At 40.5% G+C, this 23,214-nt stretch overlaps 1 protein-coding gene across 5 annotated transcripts in view; it reads right to left on the bottom strand.

The window, feature by feature from the left end:
• The window catches only part of SLC44A1 (solute carrier family 44 member 1), a gene marked incomplete at its 3' end in the record, with an annotated part of 184,208 nt that overhangs the window by 57,607 nt on the left and 103,387 nt on the right, over nucleotides 1–23,214 (bottom strand). The window contains exons 13-16 of one of the 5 annotated variants that reach the window (XM_080940317.1): nucleotides 15,740–15,877; nucleotides 6,844–7,080; nucleotides 4,735–4,815; nucleotides 1,404–2,537 (exon numbers count right to left, since the gene is read on the bottom strand). In XM_080940317.1, coding sequence (XP_080796443.1) covers nucleotides 2,514–2,537; nucleotides 4,735–4,815; nucleotides 6,844–7,080; nucleotides 15,740–15,877 — 480 coding nt within the window. Of the gene's footprint in view, nucleotides 1–1,403; nucleotides 2,538–4,524; nucleotides 4,816–6,843; nucleotides 7,081–15,739; nucleotides 15,878–23,214 lie in introns of those variants that run through there. The other 4 variants (XM_080940318.1, XM_080940316.1, XM_080940319.1 and 1 more) reach the window with 4 other exon arrangements.

A 23,214-nucleotide genomic window follows, 5' to 3' on the forward strand; every position in this document is an offset into this window, starting at 1 on the left:
TATGACTATACGGCACACAATCTTATTTAGGGAAAACAGTCTGGAAATTAATTGAACTCAAATGACATGGTTACACATAGAGCATAATTTCTAAACACAAAGTTAGTAAAACAAAATTTATTTGTAAAACAGGACCTGTTATATAAAATGGCACACAGTCAAGTTATACAAAAATACAAATTTTCTTTCTGATTACATTTCTAGTTGCAAATGATAATTAGAAAGCATTCCTGGTGGCTTCCAGTAGCTGGGATTTCGAGCACATGGAAGAGGGGCAGCAAGAGTCCATGATGCAGGGATGTCCAAGTGAGCAGAACCTGATTCCCAAGTGCAAGTCCATCACCACGTCACTTTGGAGGGACATCTCCTAAAATGGCTAGCTCCTGGAATGTCTTCTGGTGTGAGACCCATCTTCCAGGCTTTGGCCCCATTCTAAATTTAGTTCCCAATGTTTCCGAATGTCCAAAATCTGTGTGGCTACAAGTCACATGGTATTCTGATTTTCTCACATAATCTTTGTCTCTCACCTAGTAGGAGAGTTGTTAGTTACACAATTAAATTCCATTTCAAATGATATAAAAGTACAGTGACACTATTTGGCAACACTAGATGTTAGATGTTAATTTCTGGCAAATTATTATTTCACAATAGCTATGCTCTCCTAATGCTGGCTTCCCAGATCCTGCTTAGACATGCACTCTTAGTTGTGTGTGCGTGTGTGCGTGCATGTGTGTGTGTGTGTGCATGTGTGTGTGTGTGTGTGTGTGTGTGTGTGTGTGGTTTGCTATTATTTTAATCCAGACTCTTATTGCAAATACTCTGAAGGTTCAGAAATATTCATGAGCTTTGAAAAGAAACCAAGGCATTTAGCGAAATTTAGCCTAGCTAGATTAAAGAACACCAGTACTTAAAAAAGAAAATACAATTTACCTTTTGCAGCAATTTAAAGGTTCAACCCTTTGAAAGGAAGCACGTTAGCAAACAGCTGCTTACTGAGCCCTCGGGACACTGCACCATCCCCATCATACCAGTCTAACTACTTCCCACAGGCAATGCTTTCTTTCAAAAGATGTCCCTTCCATGGAATGATAAACGCTGAGGCTTTTTTCTTTTTTTTTTTTCTTTTTTTGTTTTTTTTTACAGAGCCTGTATTTAGTGCAATAAGTTTAAAAAATTCGCTCTGAAATATTTACTTTACATTAACAAAAATAGCTTTTTTTAAAAAAATTGTAACAAAAAGGAGTTATCGCATAAACAGATCATGAATTATTCTTAGCAAATTACACTTTTTTTTCTTAAAGCATTCACCATTACAATAAGCAGAACAATGGAATATTAGCCATTCATATCTGGTAAGCTTTAGGAAATCAAAAAAAAAAAAAAAAAAAAAAAAAACCCAGCAAAACAAGAAACCCCAAACGTACCCCCAAACATAAAGCACATTCACACTTGAGGATTAACACCAACCGATTCTTCAGTTAAACACTGTAGAACTCTGGATACAATGAATAACGAAGGAGTGGAGCACCTGCCAGTGTGTTTTATAGCAAGCATTTGGATAGATGGCCGTTTAACCCTAAGCTCCCAACTAGCCTCTGAAACACAGCAGAGCACTAGGCTTCTCAGTGCTTCATGCTTCTTGCGCTCTCTTTTATTCTTTCTAGAATTACCTAGGCTGAAAATTAATACACAGAAAGGCTAAACTTGCTGGGTGCCCCAGCTTCCTTTCAGTTCAGGCACACAAATGTGTGGTGACACTACTACAAATCAAAGAGGAAAGAGACAAAAATACAAGAAAAAAGTTTGCATAATAAAGATTATCTACCCACTTTCTCTCTGTTTTTCCTACTTTCTTCTACAGAAGCGTTAGGGTAAACTACAGATACCTGAGCAGTTGGTTACTTTTGAATGTCGGCTGACAAATGCATGAGCTATTATGAAATTTCCCAGAACGGGCCCACTCATATGCTTCTCAAAGTAAGATGGCATGGCTTCTTTGACTGGAGAAAACAGATTGGGGAAATCTCGTTTGTCTGACACACTAGGGCTCGTGCGTCAGTGAAATAAGATACTGATTTTAAACATACACCAGGGAAGTCACCCCTGCAGAAACTTACACAGGAATTTGGTACGGTAATTTTATCTAGGTTAAGTAACTAAAGTTAAAATTTCCTCTAGTTATTAAAAACGTCAATCAGATATGAATCTAACATTTCCATTAAGACAATTACAATTGAAAACATTAAATGACGGAAGTTGCCTTGTAAAAGCCACCCGTATGAAAGGAGTACATGTTTGACAAAAATAAGCATAAAAAAGGTATTAAATCCCTGTTCCTTTTCTCTGATTTTGGCTGATTATGTGTGTGTGTGTATATACATATACATATATATATATATATATATATACACACATACATATACATATATACACACACCCACACACACAAATACATAGTTATGTGTATATATTGTTTTGGAATGTCAATGGGGGTCCATAACCGTCGGCTACGTTCAAGCAGAACTTGCTCCCGAAGCCTAGAAAACAAAGCCATACAGAGTATAATCTTAGAAAATTACCATTGAAAGGACATATGCATGATGGTATTAGTACACACATGGTCACAACAGCACAGGGCAAAATAGGTCGAGACTCCTGTCGAGCCTGTGATGATGGAATGTGGCAGGGCCACAGGGAGACACAGAACATTACCACTATAGCCCACACCCTAGAGAAACCTTATCCCTGTGCAGCAAGCACACGGCCCTCTCTCCAAAAGCCTGCCATTCCATCGGCACTGTATAGAGACCTCATGAATCTTAAAAGAGTTCTAAACTAGTGAGGCTCTTTTAAATACTTCAAGAAGAAAAGTGTTGGTTTTTTAATTTAGTTTAACAATACCCAATCAAGAGGACCATCTAAAAACCGCATTTTTCTAAATATTTTTACAGGCTATAGTAATAAAAAACAAAGTCTAAATGCAGACACAGCCCATACAGAGAGAGACAGGCACAATGCTCTTGTGGAGAGCTCCCATCTGAGGAGAAGCACAGCCAAAGAGAACAGGAGGTTCATTTTCTATCACACCCTTGCTTCAGTGCTTCTGTTGTCACAAGGGTTAGGGGACAGCTGGCATCAATGCCACATGGTGCTGGGCATGACAAGAAATGTTTAATGATGTGCTTTCGAAACTGGGTTGTAGTCTAAGTCTTGTTCTCTACTGCTTCAGGAGTTGGGTGACTTCTGACTTCTTCACAGTGACATTCTTGGGGTCAAATGCCATAGTGCACAGCACATCAGGACAAGGCCCGCACACAAAAGATGTGCCTGGGGACAGAGCTTGTAGGGCAGCTACAGACTTATAGGTGACCCAGAGTGAAGGGAAAACCTGAAAGTGATGTTAACACATTGTGTGTGGTACGGGCCGTAGTTGAAAGCAGTTAGGAAAAGGCTGCGGCTTCTGCTGGAACATTGTGCAACCTGGGCATTTCTCTTAGGATCGCTGTCTATAAATCAGTGTTTCTGGTAAGGAACGGTTACTTGTGTTCTGGTCTACCACAACTACGACTTGCTAAGAATCACAATGAAATACACGCTAAGTCCAACCACACTGTCTGGTCTTCAACTATTTCTACCTTTCTTAAAATGCTTATTACTGAAGAACCACTCAGTGTAAGTTTCAACCACCACAAAGGTGGGGGAAGGGACAAGCTAGTGTCTTCACAGGTTTTTAATATATGTCCCTTTAAAGTTTTAGGCTTGGATTCCTTATTTCCTAAACAGTGAGGACAACAAAGCAGTACAAGTGACATTTCTTCAGGTCATGGTTGACTTGGTAGCATCATTCTAATTAGACCAGGGTAGGTTTGAGATGTTCCGTTACACTATAGGAGAATATTTACAAGAGAAACAACTCAGGGGATGCTAAACTAATTAAGTCATTTTTCTCCCCCAAATAAAAAAATCTGTCTGGCTACCTATTGATCTATATCATCTCCCATCTACATATCCATCCATCCATCCATCCATCCATATATTAATATGTCTGTCTACCCAAGTATTAGTCACATACCTATCTAAATTTATTATCTGTGACAGGCTGGAGAGCTTGATTCCTTTTATAATGAAGGTGTGAGCAGGCTGTCTCACCACAATGGCATGTGGGTACTGATGGAAATCGCCTTGCTTGTAGGCAGAAATAACTCAAAACCAAACCAAATAAACAGAAATAACAACAGCAAAGAAAGTACAGTCTGAGCAAGAGAAGAAAAAGTCCACAAGAGGAAAAGACAGCAACGTAAACAGAACAATATTGTTTTTAAAAAAGGAGGAATATGAACTTTAGCAAGCTGAAAGGAACTTCCACGATCACCTTCTAGAATGATCGAAATGACCTGCGGGCTCAAAGACACCCCGATGTGGCCCATGAGATGAAAACTAAACACTGACAGCAAGAAAACAGCTTTGACTTGGAGGCAACTGGTCGCTCCGGCCCCCCCGAGCGCTGGCAGGGCTGTGTTCCTTTCAGCTCACTTTGACAGATGGAGGTCTCAGCTGTGACAGAACTTCTGCCATCCAAGTGATAGGTAAGCAGGCAAACAGAAAGAGCAGCATGTCCTGTGTGATACAGACAACAAACGCTTCTCCAGAGGACGTGCAGTCAGTGAAGACACAGACAGAGAAGAAGTGAAAGGGAAAGTCGTGGAGGGCGGCCGCCTCCTCATCCCCACCTACCATCGGCTTTAGCTCTCGGGCATCCGCAACGCCTCCCTTACCAGCTTCTTTCATTGCTTTCCTACTGTTCTCCACAAACTCCTGCAAAATAGGGACCACGTAGCATTAACCTGGGGGTCTTCTTAGATTTCAGCCGGGTGAATTTTAATGATCCAACCTTAGCGCGGTAAACAGTACTCTGAATGAAGAAGGAAATGGCTAACTTGGATGGGATGGATCGCAATTAGTAGGTGTTGCATTCTCACAACGTCACTATGGCTCTGGGAGATTTTATTCAACATTTTTAAGAGTTTTTTTTTTCCCGGACTTAGAATATCCTTTTTGCTTGTCTCATTTTCTATACCAAGGCTAAATGAGCCAGTTCATTTCAAAAGCTTCTAGTTTGTATTATATTTAAAAAAAATTTTTTTAGACAGGATTTCATTGTGTGGCCCAGGCTGCTTTAAACTCAGGGCAATTTTCATGCACCAGCCTTGGATTACAGGTTTGCACAGCCACACCCCACTTACAAACCTGTACTCACAACAAAGACCTAAAAAGTAGTACTAGTAACCAAGAAATACTTTCAAAAGTACCTTCCCTCAACAAAAAAACCAAACCAGACCACATGGTAGCTATCTTAAAATATTTATGTAGCCTCAAGATTTCCTCCTTCACAGCGCCTGTATCTTGTTCTAATATATTCTGCAAAGCATCAGCTGGAACCCGTGGTCACAAGTGGTAAAAGTAGAGCATCCCCCAGGGACTCTGCTGCTCCACCTGAGCTCTAGAGCACTTCCTCCCTACGTTCTGACAGAGCACGGTGGCCCCACCTCCAATCCTAACACCAGGGAGGCCAAGACAGGAAGAGCACAAGTTCAAGGTCAGCATGTGCTACACAGTGACAATTTGTCTATTTTTTTTTTGAAAAAAACACCTTATTTGATCAGTCAGTGCGTTAAAAAATAAAAATTTCCCCTTGAAATGCTCTATAGTCATAAGAAACTGAAATACAGATTCAATTTCACATGGAGCCAACCAGACAGAATTCATTTAGGACTTGTGGAAAGCACCCAAAGTTTAGTTGTTGATGCTACCAGGGACAGTCAGTATTGTCAAACTGAGTACAATCACCTTCAATTTTTACTACTGAAGGAAAAAACCATATCTCTTTTACTCATATACTCTACTTCAGAATTAACTGGGTACCTCACGCTCCCACAAAATGGCTTCATTATTTCAATGCATCATATTCAGCCCTAAGTATCTTTAGTTTGGTATCATTTAATAATGAGAAAGCTGTATTTAATTTTTTAAATTTTATGTCTATGTATGTAAGGGCCTGAATATTACGTATGTGGGCCATGTGTGTGCAGTGACTACATGAGCCAGAAGAGGGTGTGGCCCCCAGGACTGAAGTGACGAAGGCTGTGGAGATGACATGTGAGTGCTGGGAACTGATACCTGATTCTCCGCCAGAGCAACTAGTGCTCAGAGCCATTCTCCACCTCCTTAAAACATTTTAACATAATTTTCAAACTGTTCTCAAAACTTAGTTGAATTTCTAATACAGAGGAACCTTTGGGGCATCACAGTAAAATCTGGAAGCAAAATGCTTACAAAAAGTCAGTACAAAATACTTTGACCCTTACGGGCTGCTTCCTGTATTTCATTTACCTCCAGTCCAGCTATGGAATTGAGGATAATGGACTGTAACTAGGGCTGACGCTAAAAGCCTTGGATAAGTGGTTGCTGGAGAAAGGCAGACAGGATCCGAGAACAAGGCTTTTGTCTTTTAAGATCTACTTCGGGAAAGGGCACTCTGCACAGCAGCTAGAGGACATGTTTAAAAGTGTATATTCAAATCCAAATAGCACAAAGAAGGGGCCAGGCGGGATGGTACGCTAAGTGGTTAGAGCTGATACAGAGTACTGATCAGTAGGTGGACCTGAAATGGTCTTTTCTGTACCAGGAAGACCTACCTCAATTTCTTCAAGACAAACTTCATTCATGATTAAGTTCTACAATTTAATACTGAGTTCTTTGTGGGAATTAACCAGAAGGAGTTATTTTGGAAACACTGTTACCATTTTTATCCTGCAAGCAGTAGAGGGTATTCTAGGTACTTACCATTAGGACTTTGTCCATATAGAATTCTCGGCCTGGGCTCCCATCATTGTATTTTGTATCAATGGCAAAACACAAGAACAATACATCCACTACCATTTCGTAAATGGACAGGAAGCAATGGGCGACTAGGAAAGCAAAGAGGCAGACGATGATCAGAGGCAGCACCCATACTGTGTAATCTTGCTGGTAGTTGAGCAGCATAATCCCAGCCAAACCGGTGCTGCAGACTATCAGCACCTGCAGCAGAAAGAGCACAGACCACACTGAGATCCCATGGCAGCCAGGCACAAGTCTTCATTGCTGCAGATGCAAGAACACTCTTCATCAGTGATGGTTACAGAAGGCTGTTCCCCCTCAAACTAAAACATACACGCCACATCAACAAATCATCAACTTTACTCATGGACATCGTATAAACTTAAGAACACAGATTAGATGATTCATAATTATAGTAAAGATAACTCAGTTTTCCAAATGTCACATGGTTCCTGAGAAAAACCCATTAATAATCTGCTAATAAATCTTAAAATAAAGGTATGCATATTTTTTAAATGTTGGTTTGCATTCATAAAATTGTTGATGCTGGAATGTTGATTTTTTTCTAAGTATTTCTACATATATGAAATCATATTGTATATAAGACAGTTAAAACTTCATGACTTAAGAGAATTATTATAAATGTTCTACAAATACCTGCTCGACTGTAAAATTTTATTTTATGAGTGATTTAAAACTTATTTAACCATTTTTCTACTACGTGAGAATTTATATTGTTCTCAGATATAAATGCTATAACATTCATATCTACTCTTAAAACTTTTCTGTGTTTCATATGAATACCACTGTAGTTCACATGGTAATTATAATGTAATTTTTATGATGTTTAGGTTTGGACTATGTGTGAAACAAAAGTTACCCAATACATCCATGTCCATGCTAAAATAAAACAGCTTGCGGATTGTGAAGAACCACCTACTCAGGTTCATCCTCGCTTCATATATTTTATAGTTCCTTTAACACATTTTATACCAGCTTGCCAATAATCCTACAAATACTTGATGGCAAACATTATCTACCCCATTGCTCAGATCGGAGAACACCCTTGGAAATGTCAGCCAACCTGCCCAGGTTACAGAGCAAGGAACAAGATCCATTCAAATAATGACTGCATGATGACGCCAGGATTCTTTGCAAGGAAAAACCCAGCAAGTATTTGGTTTGGACTTCCTCAATCTTAGACATACTGTTCTTTGGCTCTTTGCTTAGCACCAGGCTTTAAAATAAAAACAAAAACCTCTAGAATTACTTGGTACCCAGTGCTGAGACCAGGTAGTTAGAATCTTGCAGCATCTTCACTATCAACATCAAAGCATTTCTCCTTTGCCTTCATCATAGCCTTGAGTTATAATGCATGCAATATACACACTCAGCTATAAACCAATTGCTTTTAGGTGCTCTCATGGAGCAAACCTAGGTCTCTAAATTTTATGGCCATAGAATTATTAATCATCTCTTATGATTGCCATATATGGTTAACTATATTACTGCTATTATTCATGTGGTTTCAATTTGTTTGTTTGGTTTTAGAGAAAGGGTTTCTCTGTGTAGTCCTGGATGTCCTGGAACTCGCTCTGTAGACCAGGTTGGTCTTGAACTCACAAAGATCAGCCTGCCTCTGCCTCCTGAGTTCTGAGATTAAAGGTATGCACCACAATCATCCAGCAATTTCCAATTCTGAATGAGTTATATTTTTATACGATCTTCAAATTCTGTACATTCTATGTGAGATTTGAGGTTCCTCATGCTCTTGACATCTCCCTAAAAGCCAAACAGTATTTGAAATGTTGAGATCAATTATAAACAAAGTGTGACTCAAGTAAACAAAGCAGTTAGGATAGAAAACTGCCTTTTATTACATCATGTGAGAAATGACTCCAGGGACATGTGATAGTTCCTCTCAATGGACAAATGTAGGCATGCTGCCAAAATATATCTAAAGAGTCATCATGTATTTTTGTTTTTGTTTAACTTAATGGCAAACTTAAAGGAATAGCACAGAAGATAGACAACATTCAAAACCTCTTGTCTGTAGGACCACTAGCAGATGATTGTGTTTTTTCAAATAGAGCTGATTTAATGGTTTTCAAACTAGAAAAAGGCTTGGAATACGGGTTCCAGAGGACCTACTGACTAAATCAAAGATGAAGCCCCAAATCTTAAAAGTGTGTTACTGATGAAGTGTACAGCCTCCATCTTAGGAAGCAGAGCATGTACCCATCACCTTCTTGGTTTAGAGAACACTCAACTTCAATTTATATATCTCATGCACTTAAAATGTATTTCTTTTTTAAAAAAATATGGCTCATGATACATAGGTTAGTTGAAAAACTAATACATGAACGTAAGTGCAGGGCCTGGGATGTGAAGTGGCTGGGGATAGAATGTTTGCATAGCATGTGTAAGGCTCGGGGCCCAATTCCCAAAACAAGTAAATAAATAAGACACCATGTTCTGATTGGACTTCTAATGTAGAGGGGAAGACAACTGACCACAGTGAAAGAAACTCGGCGCTGGGTTGGAATGTGAGAAGTCAGGAGGAAGGAATGCAGTTTTAGAGTTAGAGGGATAGAGATGTGGGTGACAGTGAATGCTTGGCTTTGTGTCCTAAGCTCATTTAACCTCTGAGGGAGACAGAACAGTACATACATCCCACCATGGTAAATTCACATTCCAAAAACACTGGATGGGAAGCCTGTTCAGTGTTTCTCTCTGCCCCACCCCAAATGCAAACACTGCACTTAGGAACATGGTTTTCCTTGGAAACTATAGATTGAGAGATTTTAGGTTATAGTATAAAAATTTGGGAGTTTTGTTTACAGTATAAAATTGGTTATACTAGAAAACTGGATTCCTGGTTATAGCACTTATACTAAAACAGCTAAGTAAACTGTCAACTACAAGATACAACAAATGTAAGAAAGGTATTACAAAATAGAGGGACAGTAATTTTACACAGGAAAAATGTAAACACATTGTTACTATTAGGACGCTATTCACCAATGATCAGGGATATAAGTGACTGGCTTGAAAATCCATTGCCTTTGCCAAATATAGCTCACCATTCTACAGAGAACACGGGAGGCCCCGTACAAATGGGACCTGTGCTGTTATCCTTTTGTTTCCTTTTAAAACTATTAAATTAAAAACTGAATTTGTGGAAATGATGCATTCAAATATAAAATACCACTCTGAGTGAGATATGTACTCTTTCCCTACCTCAGAGGCGTTGTCTTGTGCTGCTATAGTTCAAGAGCATAAGCTATGGACACAGTCCAGACAGAGAACACAGCCACCACCACCACGCCCTTTGTGACTATCTCACAGCTGCATCCCCCATCCACTGTTAACCAGAGGACTAGATCCACTGCACTATGAAAATCTCTAATTCTACAACGCTGCCTATCAACAACATAGCTATTGAAGCATACAGTACTAATCTTTTGGGAGTCAATATTTTTTCCCCACTCAGCATTTCTTTAAGTTTCACCCAAGTTACTGCATCTATAATAGTTAGTCCCTGAGATCATATACTAAAATTCTTTTTAAAGGATTTGTGATTAGAAAAGGCGTGCACACGCGCACACAGTGAAGATGACTGGTGCCATATATATATGTATGTATATATATATATATCAGTATGTCATCTATCTATCATCTATCTATCATCTATCATCTATCTATCTATCATCTATCTATCATCTATCTATAATCTATCTATCACCTATCAATCTATCATCTATCATCTATCTATCATCTATCTATCATCTATCTATCTATCATCTATCTATCTATCTATCATCTATCTATCTATCTATCATCTATCTATCTATCTATCTATCATCTATCTATCTATCATCTATCTATCTATCTATCTATCTATCTATCTATCATCTATCTATCATCTATCTATCAATCTATCTATCATCTATCTATCATCTATCTATCATCTATCTATCTATCTATCATCTATCTATCTATCTATCATCTATCTATCATCTATCTATCTATCTATCTATCTATGCTATCATCTATCTATTCTATCTATCTATCTATTCTATCTATCATCTATCTATCTATCTATCATCTGTCTATCTATCTATCATCTATCTATCATCTATCTATCTATCATCTATCTAACTATCTATCTATCATCTATCTATCATCTATCTATCTATCATCTATCTATCTATCTATCATCTATCTAACTATCTATCTATCATCTATCTATCTATCATCTATCAATCTATCATCTATCATCTATCTATCTATCATCTATCATCTATCTATCTATCATCTATCTATCATCTATCTATCTATCTATCTATCTATTTATCTGTTGTTACATTCATACTTTAGAAAATATTTAACTTGTGTCTCACATTTAAATTTTATTCTTAACGTGTCTCATAATACTTGAGTTAGTAAAATCTGTACACATAACATTAATAGATGAAGATATATATATAATTTATATTTCTGCATATGTGCATGTGTGAGCATGTATGCATGTGTGCATGTACGTGTGTGTGGTGTACAGGACTGAATCTTTAAATACAGAGCTCTACTAGCAGCTCAGAACTGTATTTTTAAAACAGAAAATGAAGAATCTTATTTTACTGTGCTAAAAATTCAGAAGATATTTTTCTTCTTTTTTTGAATCATTATAGTTATATTTTTCTTAAAGCATAGAAGAGTTTATTGGAAAGTTTAAAAAAAAACCTATCAATGTTTTATAGTTAGTATTTACCTAGTATCAAATTCATCAGAAGATACATGCAAACCGAGCATTATCTTACAGTTTTAAAGGTAACTTTCACTAATGCTATTAAAAATGTTTATTTTATTTTAATTTTATGAGTATGAGTGTTTGCTCATGTATACATGTGCACTGCATGTGTGGCTGTGCCCGTGGTGGCCAGAAGAAGGTGTCTTCCTAGAATTAGAGTTACACAGCTATTAAAAACAAGGACTTAATAAACTTCTTAGGCAAATAAATGGAATGAGAAAATGTCATCCTGAGTGAAGCTATTCAGTCACAAAAGAATACACATGGTATGCACTCACTGATAAGTGGATACTAGCCCAAAAAGCTTAGAATAGCCAAGAAACAATTCACAGACCATATGAAACTCAAAAAGAAAGAAGGCCAGAATGTGGATACCTCAGTCCTTAGAAGGGAGAACAAAATACTCACTGAAGAAAATATAGGGACAAAGAGTGGAGCAGGGACTGAAGGAAAAATCATTCAGAGACTGCCTCACCTGGGGATCCACCCCATATGCAGCCACCAAACCCAGTCACTATTGCTGATGCCAAGTACTGCTTACTGGCAGGAGCCTCCTCAGAGGTTCTTCCAGAGCCCCACTTGATACAGATGACGATGCTTGCAGCTAACCATTGGACTGAACACAGGGACCCCAGTGGAGGAGCTAGAGAAAGGACTGAAGGAGCTGAAAGAATTTGCAAACCCATGGAAAGACTAACAATATCAACCAACCAAACCCCCCAGAGCACCCAGAGATTAAAACAACAACCAAAGAACACACATGGAGGGTCCCATGGCTCCAGTTGCATATGTAGCCAAGGATGCCATTGTCTGGCATCAATGAGAGGAGAGGTCCAGTGAACGTGCATTTTCCCAGTGGAGCAGAATGCCAAAGCGATGAGGTGGGAGTGGGAGTATCTCATGGAAGCAAGGGGAGGGGGAAATGGTAGTAGACGGGGGGGGGGGGGGGGGGAGAAGGAATAACATTTGAAATGTAAATACAGAGAATATTTAATAAAATATTTTACAAAAAAAAAAAAGGAAAAAGAATTGAGTTACAGATGTTTGTTAACTACTGGTAGGTGCTGGGAACAGAACCTGGGTCCTCTGCAAGAGCATTAAATGTTCTTAACTCCTAAGCTATTTCTCCAGCCTCCATTTATGTTATTATTAAAATACTAATTTAGGAAATCACATTAAGAATTTCTAATCAATTCCAGTTCTAGGCTTCTAAGACTGAACTAAGCTAGCAATGTTTCACATGGGCATATCTGTGCAAAAAGTTTCCTCACAATGTAACTTCTACTAGTAGAAACTTGAGAATAGTTTGAGTATTGAAAAACACACACACTAGAGGACTGGTCAAGAAATGACACAAGTGTATAAGCACATCTAGTAAACATTTACTGAAATTGGAAATGTTTATAATATCAAACTCGAAGAAAGGGTACAGATCTCCCCTCTCCCACCACCAAGCTGTGTTAGCTCGCAGAGGGCGTCCAGGAGACTGTAGCGCACTGAAAGTAAGCAGTCTGGATTTGTGGCGAAAATAGAAATATACGATAAGTCTAAAGAAAAGCTTTCACTCAGATTACTGGCCTGTTAAAAACAAAAGCCACAAGCCAATTTAAAAGCCACGGTGTTGAACAGAGCAAACAAAGGTAGTTCTAGGACAGCAAGGCAGTTATACAAAGAAACTGTCGGGGGAAGGGGTGAAGAAGAATTACAATTGTTTGGTAGTGCTGGGGGTCATACCTAGGGCCTTGTGCATGCTCAGTGCAAGTCTGTCACCAAGCTTCAGCTCTGGTCCTCGCATTTTCAAAACGGTAATATGACACTCAGCCTTTTCACTGTCTGAATTATATACATTTCTTCATGGCATTATAAACTCACAATAAGAGCATGGTTTACCAGGCCAGCCTGTATATCCAGCCATTTCCCTAGTTCTCAGCATTACACTGTTACAAATGTCCCTGTTATAAGTGAAGTTACATTCAGTTGTATTTAGAATTACTTTCAGGGGTAGTTCTGACATCAACATGATTATTAAATAAACAGGCCTCTCTGTGAAAGTCCAAGGACGAATCTGATGTTAATTGGAAGAACATGGTTGGATCAGACAGGCGTGGTTATCAACTCCAGCTCTGCCACCGTCTCGTTCTCAATGTGTGGCCAGTGAATTATCTCTCTACACTTCAGTTTCCTCTGCTATGACATATAAAAAGCTAACAGTAGGTGACCTTCCAGGGGATGATCAGGCAGTTAGTGTAACTCCCTCTCTCATACCGTGTGTATGAGTGTGTGCGTGCGCATACCAACAGGTGCATACACACACTCTCATTCTATTTTAGCTCTAAGGATAAGAATTTGTAAATAAAAACAGTATAAATAAAACAGACTCGTAAGCCTTTGCTGAATCAACATGTATCATACACACAGTAACACCATCAAATCCTGCTCGACACTTAATGAACACTGATGCATTTCACCATCACTCTAAAAATGTCCTCTCATATAAAAACATGACACAGGCGAATCAGTTATAATGTAAACTTAATTACAGATATTCAAAGCAATTACCCTTAATTGTTTTCAGATGACGGTTCCCTAGGAAGCTGCACACTTCAAAACACAAGGCTACGTTTCCACTAGAGCAAACAAGCTTTTGTTCTTTTCAAAGACATTTTAAAGGCTGCCCTACCCCAACATATACTAACGGTGTTTAATGGGGTATTGACCCTACTGTCTGTGAGTAATTATGGAGATCATCAAAGAAACACAGAGAAGGTGAATGAGGCTGTATCATAGCACGAGTGCAGGAGCCAGGCTTGTATGCTACGACTGTCCCGCCACAGAAACACACATCTGAGACTTCACTGGAGGAACACAGGGACGAGGAGTGACATTCTAATGATGCTGTAACAGGTACAAGTCTTCCATTTCTCACATTTCTTAAATAGCCTCCAGTTTTAAATACAGGTGCAATGAGTCAAAGTATAACGCTATTTATAACTTAGAAGGTTTTGATAGCATGGAATAAACTCTTTTCTCAGCTCTAAGGAAAGTAGGTCTTGTTTCCTAACAGCTCTATTTTAAAAGGATTTTTATATAATAACATCTAACATTAAACCAAAACTGCTAAATTCACCAAAAAATAAATAAATAAATAAATCAGCAATGTGTCAAGCACCGTCCTAGATACCCTGGGCAATTAACCCGTAGGGCACTAAAAGTGGAGCTCCATTGTTCTCCCAAGTGTACAAACAGTCACACAATCAGCAGTACGGGTTTAATCCAGAACGTCAGACCCGGGACTCCAGGTGCTATGCCGTCCCACTGCTCAGACCAAAAGCAACATGGAAAGCTTAGGCTCTGTCTCATCGCACACATTCACGTAACACGCCATCACTGAAAGTCAGGGCAGAAGCTCAAGACAGAACCTGGAACTGAAGCCGAGGAGAGCACTGCTTGCCGCTGGCCCCTCATGCTTTGCTCAGTCTGCTTTCTTGTACAACACAAGGCCTCCTGCCTAGGGATGGGGACCTCCCACCTCAGTCACTATCAAGAGAATACCTCCACAGACTAGCCTAGAGTCCAATCTTACAGAGGTATTTTCTCAGTGAAGACTGCTCTTTCTAGGTTTGTGTCAAGGTGACAGGAAACAGGTGTCTAGACAATCGTGATCACTACACAGACTGTTTCCTTAATTCTTTTTTCCCCTTTGTATGTGTGGTTCTAGGGACTGAAGTCATGGTTTTGCACATGCTAGCAAGTATTTTAGTGAGCCACATCCCTCCTGATTTCTTTTTTAAAAACAAAAACAGAAAACCCTCTCGCCTGTTAACTGAAAATAACAGAGCTTAATTCATAAAATTATTATGAGGATTAAATGAACATAATACCTGTAAAGTAAATTAAGTACTTAATGCATATTGAGGTATCATAAACACTTGCTACATAGTAAATGATTTCTAGCTTTGTGCCACGCTATGTCGTTGTTTTAATTAAAGAAAAAATTTCTGCATGTTTACTCTGACATTATGCTTGTCTCAGACAGTACAGGCGGCTTACCTTGCCTAGGAATAGCATGAAGTCCCCCACTGTGTTGATGGCAGCCACTCGCAGAGCGTTCTCCACTAGGATGACGAAGGCATCCTTTGCCGAGGTGCAGAAGTTGGTGCTGTTGATAGCGGTGGCCGTGTATGCATTCTAGAAAAGAAAAAGGCGGGTTCATCGGCCGCTGGGTGTGTCATTTTGTAAGGCATAAACCATGTCTGTTTACAACACAGCTTGTGAAAAGTCTTCAGTATAACCCACTGGAAACTGAATGTATGAGCCAGAGCCAGACAGATGGGTGAGTAAAAACCATTCATGGTCAATGGAGCCCTTTCCAGTTCTCTCAATCTGACCTCTTGAAAACACACAAATGTGCTGACATCCATTAACTTCCTCCCTGTCTCCCGAAAATCACGCATAATTTTAACCTCCCAAGTTATCTCAAATAAATAAATGAAACCAGGGTACACTGCTAACCATTTCTTTGTTGGTTCAAAATGCAGAGCATTCCAGAGCTGAGAAAAAAAAAAAAAAAAAAAAAAAAAAAAACAGCAACTGAATGGTAGGTCAGGCAGAACTCTGATACATATCCTCATCATAAACAAAAACTTTGATAATTTACTACCTGAATATATTCATTTCAAAAACTAAAAGACAGTATTTTTTTAAAAAAATGATAGCATTGCTTTTCTGTTAGTGTGCATTCATTCGTTCGTTCATTCATTCGTTCGTTCATTCATTCATTCATTCATTCATTCATTCATTCATTCATTCATTCATTCATTCCTTGCTTCCTTGCCTGCCCACATATTCTATCTGCTAGATGATAGCCTGGATAAAGAATTAAGGACCTAACTGCAGCGCTCCATTTTCTCCTGTCTTCTACAAAAACTCCTTTTGAAACATTCTACAAAATGCCTCAGTAAAGTAAAAATAAACCATCTTTTGAACTTGTGTTACAGCTACCCTGCTGGAAAACTATGGAAGGCAACTGCTGCAGCCAGACCTATTCTCAAAGACAGAATGGTCCCCTGTGCTCACTAGCTCCCTAACACTCATAAAACTCCCACCTAGCTATTCCAGAGCAAGGATGGCCAAGCCACCACCTAAGGGCCCTGGCCATGCCTGGCCTGCTGGCTGCCTTCATAAATAAAGTTTTACTGGGACAATGTCCTGTTTGTTTGGCTGAAACAAGGGTTTATAGCTGAGATTATTACATGGCCCATAAATAAGGCTAAGACTCTTTCATCTGTATTCTGCAGTACTGCTGAAGATCAGTATTAAGGTAGGTACAGCCTACAGGGCTCAATGCAGGCTTTACTGGCTTCCTGTCCTGTAGCAGATTTTACTATAATTTGTCTTCCCTGTCCTTTCCACCTGGTGCTTTGGGGTAAACCTAGACCTCAAATGTTCCAGGGAGGTGATCTAACAGGCTACAGCCCAGGCCTTCATAACTGTTTTATTGACTTGTTTATTTTGTTGTTGAGACAAGAGTTGCTAAGTTTAGACTGATCTCAAACTTGCTATATAGCTGAGAATGGCCTTAAAATCCTGACCCTCCTGATTCTACCTCCATAGTGCCTGGATTATAGGCACGTATACCATGCCTGGCTCATTCTTTAGCCTAATGATTTACTGGAGGCAGTTTTCAGTGATGAGGGATATAAACCCCTGATGAGAAAACCTTACTTCCTCTGCTATTTATTTCATTTTTCTAGTGCTTCTGCTTCTTGGGTAAATGTCCTACCACCAAGCCACATCCTCAGCCCTAATCTCCTGTACTGTAAGATATCACAGACTAATGAACTAGCTATTAATGCATTTTTGGGAGAAAATACCCTCCCATAGCAACACACTTCCAGAGGACCCAAGTCCAGTTCCCAGCACCCACATGATGGCTCACAACCTCACAACTGTACCTTAAATCCAGTTGCAGAGGATCTGTGCCCTCTCTTGGCCTTTGCAAGCACTAGGCATACATGTCTTCAGGCAAAACATTCATACACATAAGACAGAATTTTAAAAACCTAATAAAATTCATTCTAATTTAAAAATCATTATAATGTCCAGAATTAATAAGATTGAGCAACTATACATAATTCATTTATTATTATTATTTATTTTAATTTATTAATTGAAAAACTGTTTTGAGCCTGGGTTTCTCTGTATAGCCCTAGCTGTCCTGGAACTCGCTCTATAGATCAGGCTTGCTTTGAACTCACAGAGATTCACCTGCCTCTGCATCCCAAGTGCTGGGATTAAAGGCATGGCCACCCCTGCCCAGCTGGTTTTTTTGTTTGGGGTTTTATTTTACAGGGCTTTACTGTGTATCTCAGGGTGGCCTGTAACTCAGTTTGTAGCCCAGGAGCAGCCATCTCTGAACTTCTGATCATCTTGCCTGAGCCTCAGAGGTGGAGCCTCAGAGCCTGAACAGGAAGACCTATGAAAATCAATAGTCAGGTTTACCTGTGATGTTCTCCCTTCCAGGTCTGAGTCAGAGGCTCCATGTTCCCCATCCTCACTGTTACCACCATTCCAGCTGCCCAGCAAGGATCTAACCCTTGCAAGCTAAACTTTGCTGTAGTCTACAGGTTGACATATGGAAATGTGAGCTGTTTGCATACTGTCTGTAAAAATATATTTTGTGTTCTTTAAGTACACACACACACACACACACACACACACACACACACACTCTACTGGAGGCAGGGTGAGTTTGGCTTACAAACTCTGTCTACCTCGAGGATAAGCAATCTACAACATGCCAACCTCAGTTCTCTTGTCTCTAAAGCACAGGAAAAAATGCCCTGTTTATATTATATTTACATTAGTATGGTATATTTGTGATATACAAAGAATTACTTGCTATGAATCTTGCTCACAGAAAGAAGCTTTACAATTCTAAGAGCTTATCAGTGAGCAGTGTTAAACTGCTAGTCCCAACTGGGGCCAGGGGGACCGAGACCAGTGTGACCCAATGCCCAAAGGAAAACATGTTCTGCTTGTAACAATCTCTGCACCGAATGTGAACTCGGTTAGACTAGCTGTGTCATCCATCACCTTCCTGTCCCGTCCAGCACTCACGAACAAGGGCTGCTGGCAGGTCGCTGTCCATCTGTACAATTCTAGCACCTACCCTATAAATAATAAATGGTTTCAATTCTCTGTAAATCCTTTACAGCAGCTGCAACAAACAGTTGGTCTGGGATAACTGACACTATGTAGCCCTGAGATCGCTTTACTCAGGCTCACTTGGAGTTTGTTTGGTCTTTTATGGGGGGAAGGGGGTATTGGTGTTCTAAATTAACTGTCAGTATTTTAACAGCAAAGACAAAACATAAACATTTAGAATTGGTGTGTGTTTGTGAGTGTGTATGTGTTTCTTCCTCAGAAAACTGGGGAAACTAACTAGAGACAGTCTGGAAACTCCCACGGCTATGGAGTGGACGATCAGGACCGCATGCTTCAGAAAACACGGCTCCCTCTGGTTCACACTCTCCTCCCTCTGGTTCACATTCTCCTCCCCTCAGTTCACACTCCCCTCTGGTTCACACTCTCCTCCCTCCAGTTCACACTCTCCTCCCTCTGGTTCACACTCTCCTCCCTCCAGTTCACACTCTCCTCTCTCTGGTTCACACTCTCCTCCCCTCAGTTCACACTCTCCTCTCTTTGGTTCACATTCTCCTCCCCTCTGGTTCACACTCTCCTCCCTCCGGTCCACTCTCTCCTCCCTCCGGTTCACACTCTCCTCCCCTCAGTTCACACTCTCCTCCCTCCGGTTCACACTCTCCTCCCCTCAGTTCACACTTTCCTCCCTCTGGTTCACACTCTCCTCCCCTCAGTTCACACTCCCCTCTGGTTCACACTCTCCTTCCTCTGGTCCACTCTCTCCTCCCTCCAGTTCACACTCTCCTCCCCTCAGTTCACACTCTCCTCTCTCTGGTTCACACTCTTCTCCCCTCAGTTCACACTCTCCTCTCTTTGGTTCACACTCTCCTCCCCTCTAGTTCACACTCTCCTCCCTCTGGTCCACTTTCTCCTCCCTCCGGTTCACACTCTCCTCCCCTCAGTTCACACTCTCCTCCCTCCGGTTCACACTCTCCTTCCCTCAGTTCACACTCTCCTCCCTCTGGTTCACACTCTCCTCCCCTCAGTTCACACTCCCCTCTGGTTCACACTCTCCTTCCTCTGGTCCACTCTCTCCTCTCTCCAGTTCACACTCTCCTCCCCTCAGTTCACACTCTCCATCTCTGTCCATTGTTGTCTCAGACTCCCCAACTGTCCCTTGGCATGCTTCGGTTTTCTGGCTCTGCTCCAGGTTTTCAGAGGCTACATTCAAAACTCAAGAAAAACAGCAAAAGGCTCAGATGAGCCAGTTCAAGAAGAGGACAGACCCCTTCTGAAGAGGAAAGCATGAGGCACAGTGACGGGCAGTGTGGTAAGCGGCTCTCATCAGCTAGCATTCAGAGAGTAAGCAAGTGATTTAGGAAAAATTAGCAAATGTATATACGTGTGTGTGTGTGTGTGTGTGTGTGTGTGTGTGTAACGAAACTACAACAGTTCAGTATTATAGTACTGATATAAAAGTGGGTAGTAAAGAAAACCAAGTCCTATCATGGACTTGTGTGATGTAAATGATTTAATAATCCCAGCACTGGAGGGGAGCAGCATAAGAATTACTGCAAGTGGAAGGTTAGCCTGGGCTACATACAGCATCCATGTCCTAAAATGCAAAGAGGAACTCAGCACACAATTAAATGGGCATTTCATAGTGGGAGACACACTAATTTCTGAATGATCCTAGGACAGCGACTGAATAAATCCCTGACATATCAGAGCATTAATCAAAGAAGGAAAAAGGGAAACCTGCAACTCCAGCTCAAGGGACCCAATGTCCTCTACAGGCTTCTGTAGGCATTTACACACACACACATGCACACACAGACACACACTCACACACACAGACATTCTCTCTCTCATACACACACACAAGCACACTCTTTCTCACACACACTCTCTCTCTTTCACACACACACAGACACACAGAGACACTCTTTCTCACATACACACAGACACACACTCACACACACACAGACACACATACACTCTCTCTCTTACACAGACACACATACAGATACACACACACTCTCTCTCTCACACACACACAGACACACACACTCTCTCTCTCTCACACACACACCACCACCATCATTAAAGAAGAAAACTGTAGCAACAAGTGACAGCATGTACCAGACAGTCATGAAGAGCCAAGTAAGAAAGAGTTAATTTACCTGTGCTGAATGTCACCGTTACTTGACGCTGGTGACAACAGCTATTATTTATTTTTTCCTCTCCTTACTAACGACAGGGACTGAGTTACAGGCTTCACCGAGTTTGCACAAAAGCTACACTGTTGAGACTGAAATGCATTTTATCAGTATCTAAACTCTGTCCACTGCACATCACCTCGATAAGGCTCTAAAAAGTATGGGCTCAATTCCAGGAGCAGAGAAAGGAAAAACTTCACAATCTGAACTCTGGTTGCTCATGGAGGCAACATCGAAAGATGTGAGATAACTTTTAACACAGCTTAATCTCCAGCAGGGCACCAAACATCTATACAGCATCATTAAGAAAGGTGGCTCCAGCCCCGGATGCTCTTACACCTCGGTGCTTCAAGGGGCAGGAAAAGGCTGTCTGGAGGTCAGTTCTCAGCACCGCTATGGCTCCCAGCCTTTTATACACTTCACACAAATGGTTACTGATCAAGCCCTGAATCATCTTCCAGGAAATTTAAAATACTCTGCTGTAGAGAACTGCTCCTTAGGCTCTATCTGTCATGGCAGGAAGCTTTCTAACATCTTCAGTGTGGTTACATCATAATCTCAAATGAAGCACCACACAAAATAGGTCCCCACAGAACTGGACTTCATTGTCCCAATCACAACTACTAGGTGTGAGTCCAGAATTCTTCGCAAAGCTTTGCTCATGTTTGACCTACTACTACTTTGATGCGTCTCCTGAAACCTCAGCTATTGTGTTTACAGATGAAGAGCCTGTATGGACAACTCTCGCATGCAAAACACTAACATCACAAAACTAATAGTGAGCTGGGGACACTTGAATCTGAAAGGTCCCACGCCGGCTCATGCCTGGGAGGCCTGCTCCCTAGCTGAAGGCTCTGTTTTAGAGGTTTTGAAACCCTCAATAGGCAAGGCCTCTCTGGAGGAAGCAGGTTGTTAGGATGAGCCTGACTCCTGGTCTGATGTGGTAAGAGCCGCCATATACTCCTGCCATAAACTCTAACATGGTGAGCTAACCATGAGCGACAAAAATTTTTCCTTTTCTTACTGTCAGGCATCTGGGTCACAGTTATTGTATGCAGTGCTTTGTCTGACATGACATATCATCTGTTAGATGTGACTGAGACACTGGGTTGATTCCATTGGTCACTGACTACTTGGCATTACGTGATTTTTCTCCCTTCACTCCCGTAGCATGGCTTCATTATGAGATGTTTTGAACTGGAGTTGACTCTCACTTAGGGCGTACACAGAACTGGCATAATGAATTCATTCTACAGGCACCTGGCGACTACCCGTGCGGGTGCATCAGACACTTTGCTACCCTCTGAGAAGACAAAGCAAACAGGATTTCTGCCTTCAAGTAGCTGTCAGTCTGCAGGCTGAGATAAAGAGGTGACAGTTTCAATCCCTTAACGTTCTTCCTGTGGCATGACCTGAAGCTCAGTAGAGGGCTGGGCCACTGCAAGAAGGCTTACCATGATGGATTTCTAGCACAGGGCTGGGAACTGAGACCAGAGAGGCAATCTAAGCCTGTCCTCCTGAGGATAAGCTACTTATGTAAGTATACCATTTACGGACAATGACCTTTACTGTGTCTATCAGTTGTTCCTAGTTCAAATTTTAAAGAAAACTTCAGGTTGTTCTGAGTGTTGCTAATATTTTTAAATGTGTTTCCAAACACTTGTGCATCCACAGATACTAATAGGATCTGTAAAAGCATGTTGAATGTATTCTTGTTGAATATAGTGAAGCATTATATTCTATTTTCTTGGTATTCCCCACAGAGCTCACTTAATAAAGCAAAGTCCAGGTATTCTCAATACCAGTGCCACAGAATGACCGTCTTATGGTTAATAGGGTTATCCATATGAATGGGAAGCATAGGGTTATGGATAAGTGACGGGAAAGTCAATCACTTAGAGGTAAATAGTAAGAAAGTCAATTTCGTTTTGGCTTGTTGAATGAGGGCATCAATACATTAAAATTGATCGTTAGGAAATGAAAAAGTAAACAAAATATAGATGATGAGAAGGGCTGGCAAGATGCTCAGGGGGCAAACATAGTAGTTATGCAGGACACACACACACACACACACACACACACACACACACACACACTAAGCAAAATATGTAAACGAGGACAAGATAACTCTACAGCCAGTTCTACTTGTTTAGATACAGAAAC

Source organism: Micromys minutus (assembly GCF_963924665.1).
Source record: "Micromys minutus genome assembly, chromosome: 28".
Taxonomy (NCBI): Eukaryota; Metazoa; Chordata; class Mammalia; order Rodentia; family Muridae; genus Micromys; species Micromys minutus.